The following is a 9679-nucleotide window of genomic DNA, read 5'->3' as shown; positions in this document are numbered from 1 at the left end:
CAGAAGAGGGGTGTTGCATAATGGAAGTCAGGAGTGGACACTTGTAATGCTGGATCTTCATGCGATTGTCCCGCTGTTGCAAGATTTAAAAACTTTATCAGCGCAATTACATATAATAACGTAGTGTCGCTGTAAAAAGGTATTAAAGTGTAATAAACCTGAAAGAAAACCCTGGATTTACACGTCTGTAATATGACAGATTGAGAGACTGACCAATCAACAGCTGCGTGGGCGGGGCTTCCTCTAAAAGTAGCCAATCCCCAAACATGACAGTAAATATTCCCCTCAAAGAACCACTGTTTTGTGGCAATGCTAAACTGCATTCAAGGTAGTGAGATGTAGCTTTGGTAGCTTGTCCACAGTACTAAATTATTGACCCAGATTTCCACTAGCGATGTAGTTAAATGTTTAGGGCGGGTGAATAGAAGTCTTTCCCCAGTCCTTGTCGACAGCAGACTGGAACTAAGTCGCGCTTTACGGGGGCGTTCAGCCTGCAGCAGAACTTTTGCAGGGACTTTGTTCAAAGCTTAAATTCACGCTAAAACAGCTACAATGGAGATTCAGGAAGGGGCAACGGCAGCAGGCGACAGCGTGCTTGACTTTTCCCGTATGAGTCTTAACACTTTTAACGCTAACAGCATTAGCGAAGAGAGGAAAAGGGACACCAGACAACTCTACCTGAACTACAACCGGTTAGCCTCGCTGCCCTCGTCAGTCAGCCTTTTCTGCAATCTCGAGTTTTTGGACATCAGCAACAACGGACTGTCGGCCATCTGTGAGGACATCACCAGACTGAGCAGGCTGAAAACACTGATAGCCAAGAACAACCGCCTGGATGAATTTTCGCTGCCCAAAGAGTTCGGCTCTCTGCAGTTGGAGGTGTTGAACTTCAGTGGGAACAGATTTGAGGAGATCCCACTTCAGTGTACGAAACTCCTGCGTCTGCAGTCCCTTTCACTCGGCGGAAACAGACTGAGAAGTATACCTGCAGAGATAGAAAATTTAACCAGGTGGGTCACTGAGGTTAATACAGGAGTGGCTAGCTAACTTTGCAGGAATGTCAAAAGTCCGATAAGTAACCAGGCCATGTATCCAGCCCGGGGCCACACTGTCAGTTAACTTTAGCTAGTTGACCTACACGTCAGTGTGCCATTTCACCTAACCAAGCCATATTAATCCAGCTAGCTAAAACAGACATACACAAAGACGAAGAGGGCAAAAGGCGTAATTCCGAATTCACTATTAACACATTAGGACAACACTAAACTTATGTGCTAGTTACTGTTAGCCAGTTTATGGTAACGCGTTAGCCTGTGTTTCTTTCCAGTTCACTGTTACACATTTTGAGAACAAGGAACCAGAGTGCCGTTATTATGTTTGCATGCTGTTTTATAAAACGTATGTACTGATTTAGAGTGGTAGTAACAACACTATGGTCGTACATTCATGCATAGTAAAACTGTTGACGGGCAACGAACTTACCAGTCAATCAGAAAGTAATATCAAATTAGAGCTGAAATGATTGGTCGATTAGTCAATTGACAGAAAATTAACAAGCAACCTGCTGAAATCGTTTTGCAAAAGGACTCTGTTTTTCTGTCATAAAGTATAATAAACTGTACAGCTGAGATGATTGACTCATCAGCTAAAACTATCTTGATAAGTGACTAGTTTTTACATTATTTCAAGCAAGAAATACCTGTCATTTTCTGGTTTTAGCTTCTTAAACGTGAGAATTTGCTCCTATTATTTACTTACCATGTTATGGTAAGATTAATATCTATTGGTGTTGGACTTTTTGTCAGATAAATATATATAGTGCAATTTGAAGACATCTCTTTGGGCTTCTAACAACTTTCTGCCAATCAATATATCAAATGATAAGTGGAAAAAAAATCTGATTGATTGACAGTGGCAATGATCATTATTTGGCACATTACATCTGTGTAGTAATAAATGAGTGACATAATGATGACTGACAAAATGCCTGTTCTGAGCATGCACCTTTGGTGTTATCTGGCAGTGTCAGCCTGTAGCCAAACATTAATGGCTACCATATAATTTTTGGTTCCTACGTTCTGCATATTGTGAAAAAACCTCCCTGCCTTTTGAGGCTTTTTTTTGGTTTGCATTTGGCAGAGTCAGCAGTTGTCTGCTGTATGTGTGCTGCATGTGCAGCACGTGAAAAGCTTTGAATCCTCTTTTATCAGCTGTGTGTAAAAAGTACCATAAACCCACTTTAGGCATACTTAACCTGGTGTTTGAGTGAATGAGTCAGCAAAATTGACCTACCTATTTCACCCAGTGACAATATTTTAAAACTACTGCACAGTCACTCCCAGGGAAGCTGTAGCTGTACGGTTTGATGGTTTTTACCACATTACCATCAATTTATGTTATTTCCAGTTAGTCTATCCTGTAAACATCATGATTCATTGTCTGTGTGCAGGAAATGTCTGCTTAAGCTGTTCCAGTAACTATCTCAGCCTGCTTTTTGGTACATACTCCAATACTTACTAAAGGGTTGCCAGAAAGTGGTCGGATCAGGAAGTATAGATCCATCCATTGTTAGATAAAATGTAATCAAAGCAATAAAGCAAAAAATGAGAGAAAATAAAGGCTATAATTCCGTGGCCATACAGGAAGTAAAAAAATAAATGGTATATCTAACAATTATTTAATAAAAAAGTATGGAGAAAGAAGATGACAGACAAAGGGCTTTAATTTCAAAACAAGTTTTTTTTATCAGTTTAAAGCTTTCTGAAGATGCATGTCCCCTGTTCTATTCTATCAAGTGGAAGAAATTGACAGTAAAGCAGGACAGCTATGAGATAATTTCTGTCTTATCATTTAGTTTAACAGGGATAAGTCATTGTTCCAGGCCAGGCCAAAGGTCAAGCATCTAAGCCTCTTTGCTTTATCAACCATACACACACACACACACACACACCCCAACACACCCATGTGGCTCAGTAGTGAATTCAGTAAAAAGCAGATGATGGAAAGAGTCACTAAACCTGTAATCACTCGATTATCGATTGCCTATTTTTTGAGTCCATGTGGATGTTTTTTCAAAATTAACATTTTATTTTAGTTTTTTATGCAAAGCATATAATGGAAATACAGTGCCTTTTTAGATTGGTTGTGTAGCTTTAATTTTCTGTTCAAGGATTTTATCTTTATTTTATTTATTTATTTGTTTTTGCTTGTTTAATTTTATATGGTGAGGTATAGTGCAATCAAATTTCTTTTGCAGTGAAGCCTCAATGAAAAATTCTTTGTTTGCTTTAGTTAGCTTAAAATACTCAAGTAGCCGAAAGTGGCCAGACTGTGGTTTTTATTGTGCATTGGAAGCGCATGAACTCGAATACTACACGCACTACAGTGTGTAATGATAATCTCCAATCTCTCTTTAAGTGCGGCCTGTGTCAACGTGACCTTTTATGGAGGACATCTTGACGTGTTGGAATACTTTGTAAATAATTGAATAAATGGCTGAATTCCATTTAGTTGCTTCATGTTTATTGTCCTGGTATTGTGCCTGCTGGCTCACTGTCACACTCTCATTGTTTAGTGGGACACTGAAATAAAACGGAGCCGTTTTTGATATTATAAGCAACACCCCACCAGTGTTTTTTCCTGAAATTTCTTTTTGACCGTTGCATCCAATTTCACTTTGATGTTCAAGAGTTTTTGTCTTTATTCTATGGGACAGAAAAAGACATACATCTTGTGAAAATTGTGAGCTTTATCCGTTGTCCCTGATACACACCATAGTTGACCATACTCAGTATCTGGTGGCTGATTTGTGTCAACGTGTCAGTGAGGGCAGTGAGCAGACTCTGAATGTCTCAGTTGCTGTCACAGAGGGGGCTTGCTCAGTGCTCAGCCACCAAGGACGGCATAATGGCTTCCTGTCTCTCTGTCGCTGTGTCATCAGTTCCAGCAGGCAGATGGCCTGACAGCTTACTTTCGCTGACCAGCCATCCATTGCTCTCTCCTGTCTCTCTGTTTCACTCCCAATTACCTCCCTGTGTATTCATACCTCCATTAACCTACCAGGGTCCTTTGAAGTCTTAATACAGCAGATATCAACAAGAAACAGTAAAAAAGAAGCAGTAGTTTTCTAGTCATCAGCCAACATTATCTTTGTTTACAGAATGAAAATAGATGTAAGTGCATTCCATTTTTAAACTTAAAATGCCGACACACTTCCTGTAAGTGGGTGGTGCATAAATTCATGTAGTGTCATGCTGATCTGAGATCATTTTGTATTTTTTTTCTTGTATCCGTTTACCTCTGTTTTTACTCTTTTGGATAATTTGCAAGAATTACCTCAAAAACAAATTTCAGCCCACTCAAACACAAGCACATGCAATTCACAAGCATAAAGCCATGTATCTTTAGCTCCCCCTTGTGGTATCTTTTAGATTAAATTATTCAGCTTTGTTTAGAGAAATTCCCTCTTGCAGCATCTTTTCTTTATTTTCCTTTAAATAATCATGATCCAAACATCAAAACTTAATTTCAACCACGGGTAAAATACTGCTCTGTGTATAAAAGAATTCTTTAAAAGTTTAAATGCAATGATAAAAGTTGCCAGACTCTGAAAGTGTTTGGTTTACATACCTTAAAAGTCCTTGAATTTTACTCTAAAAAAAAAAAAAAAATAATGAGTATAAACCAACAAATAAAATTGTCTTCTTAATTTTAGGATACCATAAAACGAAACATCTAGAACAAAACTGCATTATTCCATATTTGAGTTTAGCACGTTCAAAATAAACTTTTCCTCTCTTTTCAGACTGGAGCTGTTGTATCTGGGTGGGAACCTCATCTCAGCCATTCCTCCAGAAGTGGCTAACCTGCCCTACCTTAGCTACCTGGTCCTATGTGACAACCGCATCCAGAGTGTCCCCCCGCAGCTCACCAGGTATCTGCTCTTACACCACCAGCGTCTTCCCAGTGTAAACTCCACTAAAACCGTATCCTTAGAGTTTACATAAAAACAAGATGTGGTTGCCCTGCATGTATCTGATCACTACACATTCCTGTAATCATCCTTTGGAAGGTGAAAACATTTCTGCGTCCCTCTCTGTCTCTCTCCAGGCTCCACTCGCTGAGATCTTTAAGTCTGCACAACAACTTGCTCACTTACCTGCCGAGGGAGATCCTCAGCCTGGTGCACCTGCAGGAGCTCAGTCTCCGTGGCAACCCTCTGGTGGTGCGCTTTGTCAAGGAGATGACCTATGACCCCCCGTCACTGCTAGAGCTGGCAGGACGTACCGTTAAGAGCCGAAACATTCCCTACTTCCCCTGTGACCTGCCCTCAAACCTGCTGCGCTACCTAGACCTGGCCAGCAAGTGCCCCAACCCTAAGTGTGCCGGTAAGACGCTTTTTCAACAGTACAGAAAATACTGATGTTGAGCAGTTTTTGCTCTGTGGAATCTTTGAATTTTTCTCACCTTTTTAAATTCTGCAGCTCTCTCCTTTTTCCTTTTTTAATCATCAAACATGTTACTTGTTACCCTTTAAAGTGCTTGACACAGCTGTGAGTCATTTGAACATAAACTGATTTTTAAAGTAAAAATCATCCAGTAATTTAATGTATGAATATCGTTGTGTTCAGGAAAGAATAATAAGTCACTGACCTGCAGCTTGAACCTGGCTTTGTTTTCCCCCAACACTCTCCACTTTTTCCAGGCGTCTACTTTGATTCATGTGTGCGCCAGATCAAATTCGTGGACTTCTGTGGAAAGTATCGGCTGCCCCTCATGCACTACCTGTGCTCCCCAGAGTGCACCTCTCCCTGCAGCTCCAACCCGCAGAGCGATGCAGATTCGGAGGACGAGAGCAGCGTGCCCGCCTACCGCCTGCAGAGAGTGCTTCTGGGATAGTACGACACAGACGAGCCTCTGGCCAAGCCTAGCCTTGTCAGTCCGTCACTCTGTTCAGCATTTATACAGGGACTAACATGACTGTCTACAAAGTTCTGCCCAAACACGTGTACTCACGAGCACACAAACACCGATACTGTGGCTGTATATAATGCACAACAGAGTGAGACAGCAGTCCCTCCTACTGTGGCCCTGAAAACATGTTTTTGGAAAGAAATCCATTCCTGCCCTCACCACACATCATTCTGCTTAACACGAGTTAAAGGAAACCTCATATTTCCCGTGTGTCAGTCATGACCTCCTCAAAGTGCTGCTCTCATGTTTGAACATAAGGGGGCAGTAAAACTCAGCGAAGACTGAAGGAGTTGTGGGGTTCTTTTTCCTCTTCAGGGCTGTATACTTGTTATCTTTAATACAACAGCTGGTGCTATTCAGTAGCTACAGCACATTGTTTAGCATATTCTTAAAGTTAGGATATGAACTGTGTGGTTATTGTCCAACTGCTGGTCACATGCAGCTTTCTTTCACTTAAATTCCCTGATGCTATACCAAATAGGAAAAAGGTCCGGGATTTTATTTGGGGAAGCTACATTAGTTTTACACTAAAGCTTCCTAATTTGATTGAGTACAGTGTGTGAGATGGCCTTATTAGCATTTTTAGCAGAGGTCAAAGCTCTCCCACACCACAGTGGAGGATCAAGGCTTATCTGTTATTGGTCATTGCACACCAGCCCTGAAAAATGTTTACTGATGGCATAGTAGTTTTGAATTAACCCAAAACAGATTATGTGAGTATATGGAAGAGTGGAAGAAAGTTTGTCCAGGCTTACTCACAGGAAGTGGATGTGGGGTGGACCGGGAGAAAACATTGACTGTGCTAGCCCCGAAACAATAGCTATTCAGCAAAGCACAGTCGCAGCCTTCATGTTTATGTTGAAGGTCGTCGGTTTTCTCTGAGCATAATATAGATGTGTGTGAATGGAGCCAATAGCCAGAGATAGCTGTTTAGTTTTTTGTTTAGTTTTTTTTTTTTTTGTTCAGACTGATTCTTTATGAGACAGAAACTCCTTCATTTTGAACAGGAAATGGCCGTTTCTGTTCCTGGTTACATCTTTGTTTGGAAAGCTAGGAGACTTTATAGCCTCAGTGACGGTTTGTGTCCATTAGTTAGGAGGAAAACCTCCTACTGGCTTAACATTAGACCTTATTGTTTAGAAGGCAGAAGAAAACTACTCGATGTTACAATAATACATATACTAGAGCATTTAAGTGCCTTGCTAATGGCGATTTCTAATGCAGGGAAACCGAGTATGAAGAAATGCGATATATGTGCCCTAAAATGTGACAAGATTAATATTATTAATTTTAAGTCCTTTTTGAGTAATTTTTGTACTTAACTGCTTATAGTCAGAGAGGAAGTAACCTTTTTATAACAAAATGAACAGCTTTTATAGAAATCCTTTTTCAAATGTTTAGCACTGTATATTTAAATGACCTGCAGAATAGATGGCACTTAAGCGGAAAGTATATTGAGATATATTACTGGTACTTATACCCTACTCATATAATGTAAAGTAGATTGTACAGTATATGATAACAATAAAAAAACTGATTGTAATATCATTAAAGTGTGTTCTGTCCTTTTGTGGAGCGATTAAAGCAGTGAGTGCTGATATCAGATTTGGGGAATGTAGTTTCGATTCTAATCAATTCGGTTAAACTTTATTGATCCCTGGGGTGGGGGTGGTAGGGGGATTAGTTTGTCCCAGCATTGCAAGAAATAAAAGGCATTGGGTTAAATATAAGACCATATAGAAGATGCACAACAACTACTGGAGAGTTTGAAGTGTGAGTTTTTGTGTGCATGTTTACAGGGACCAGTCCAACCGTTTAAAGTTTGAATGTGTCCAGGTTTCACTTGCAAATGAAGGTAAGTTCATTCTGGAGGCTGAATACCGGGAGACGATGCCAGGGCGAGTGCATTCTGCCTCACTCGATCTGCTAAACCCTCGGTGTCACCTGCCAAGGGCCACTGGCTACTTTGTTCAGTCTCCTCTCGTCTCTTTTCACACTTTCTGTTCCTTACTCGGCGTCTCATTCAGTTTCTTTTCACCTCGCTGTTTCTTTCAGGCTGTCTGGCAAGAGCGATGCCTCTGGTCTCACAAATTGTGTTTGTTTTGAATGGACTTTGACCGGGTCACAGCTGGGTTCCAGTGTTTTTGCACTGTTTCTTTTTCTCTGTCTTTCAAACGTGTGCACGCAGGACTCGTCCACCAACAGCAGGCAGCTGGGAAACTTGAGCACAGAGTGTGGAGTCCTGTTACGCCTGATTCTTGTGTGCGCTGTGCTGATGGCCTGCATGCTTTGTATGTGACACACAGGAGGATGCTGTCAAAAATGCAACCTGAGATGCAACTCTGATGCAGCCGTGATGAACTGGAAGCAGTGAGCTGTGAGTAGCTGTCACCAGTGCCGTCCAATCAGCTTCAGCTGGGGTTACACTTAGTCACACGACATAAAATAAGTCTTGGGCCTTGAAAACTAGAAGGATGCTGACCTTGAATCTGCTAAATTTTAAATACGTCAAAATTTTTTTGGATGCCGAGTTTTGTGGGGGCCGCAGTCTTTTGATGTTGTGAACAATATGTACAGTATTGCATGTAATTAGCAGATCAAAGAGCAAAGTGACATATGGGATATATAAGCCTCTTATCGCCTTTACTCAGAGGTATACCAGCTCATATCAGCTCACAGTATAGCCAGTGTGCTTTGACATGCATGCCAGACCTCACGCATGTCGAGCTTCAAATTTACACTCGGCTCAGCCTTTGCACACGACAGCCACACACTGCAGACACCCTCACAACAATCAGACGTTGTCTTTAGAGTTGCACTGCTAATAACCTCTTGGTGTTACATAATTCCCATTTTCATTCATCATTCAGGCTGTTTGTGGCAGCTGACACTGCTGCAGCGACGCAGTCTAAGGAGATGTTTCTCCGTCTTTGCAGAATATGCCATAGTTTAACAATATCACGTGAACATGTGATTGTGAAGTTATTTTTAAAGGTTAATTTCTGAACACCTTTTCATTAAATCTATAGCAGTAGTAAAGAGGCAGATGAGAAATGTGGGGATAGAGAGAGACCAGCTGGAACTGAACCCAGCCTGTTGCAGTTTATTAATTTATTAATTTTATAATTTTTATATTATTTCCTAGACCTCTCTGACACCCAGATCGTTAACATTTTTTGTCAGACAGTGAGTATGGAAAATAATAGGAGAAAAAGGAAAAAAAATTGTTATGAGGATGAAAAACTCCTTTCTGTTGAGGAACTCTGCAAGTTTCTGCACAAAGTTAGCAAGTTATTAAATACATCAAAGCTGTTACAATGAACATTTTTATATTTAAAATAGATCAAATTACCTAAAGACCCCCCCCCCCCCAAAAAAAAAAACCTGCCCAGCATAAACCACCTAACAAACACAGTGGAGCATTTAGCAGCTGAAGAGTCAAATATTTTCCTCAGATGTTGCTGTTGATCAAAGCTTGGTTAATTGAGAGTTAGTAATTGTCATGTTGACACACACAACTCCACATAAATGCTAATGTCACTCTGCCTCGTTGCCTCCAAGCAGCCATAAACTGTTTAAGAAAGTTATTTTTATATGTGGAACAATAACCTTCTTTCTGGAATCATATGCTAAACTTGCATTCAGACTCCTTCATGGCGACACCTGTCACATTGTCTGGCAGTTATGACATTGTCAGCTGCCGTGC

General features: G+C 40.7%; 1 protein-coding gene across 1 annotated transcript; it reads left to right on the top strand.

The window, feature by feature from the left end:
* The first annotated feature begins 284 nt into the window (after positions 1-284).
* lrrc58b (leucine rich repeat containing 58b) lies at positions 285-7521 on the top strand. The gene is made up of 4 exons (XM_046403817.1): positions 285-1010; positions 4805-4933; positions 5110-5387; positions 5705-7521. The coding sequence occupies exons 1-4, from the start codon at positions 553-555 to the stop codon at positions 5896-5898; spliced, it is 1059 nt and encodes a 352-aa protein (XP_046259773.1). The 5' UTR covers positions 285-552; the 3' UTR covers positions 5899-7521.
* Positions 7522-9679: the final 2158 nt, after the last annotated feature.

This window comes from Scatophagus argus, chromosome 11 (genome assembly GCF_020382885.2).
Source record: "Scatophagus argus isolate fScaArg1 chromosome 11, fScaArg1.pri, whole genome shotgun sequence".
In the NCBI taxonomy this organism is placed as follows: domain Eukaryota; kingdom Metazoa; phylum Chordata; class Actinopteri; family Scatophagidae; genus Scatophagus; species Scatophagus argus.
This window is presented reverse-complemented; position numbering and strand designations above follow the sequence as displayed.

What these genes read in the sequence shown, in the direction of transcription:
- lrrc58b (XM_046403817.1), top strand. Translation starts at nt 553, where the DNA reads ATGGAGATTCAGGAAGGGGCAACGGCAGCAGGCGACAGCGTGCTTGAC. An exon ending in GAGATAGAAAATTTAACCAG is followed by an intron (nt 1,011 to 4,804) that starts GTGGGTCACTGA and finishes CTCTCTTTTCAG; the next exon opens with ACTGGAGCTGTTGTATCTGG. An exon ending in GTCCCCCCGCAGCTCACCAG is followed by an intron (nt 4,934 to 5,109) that starts GTATCTGCTCTT and finishes GTCTCTCTCCAG; the next exon opens with GCTCCACTCGCTGAGATCTT.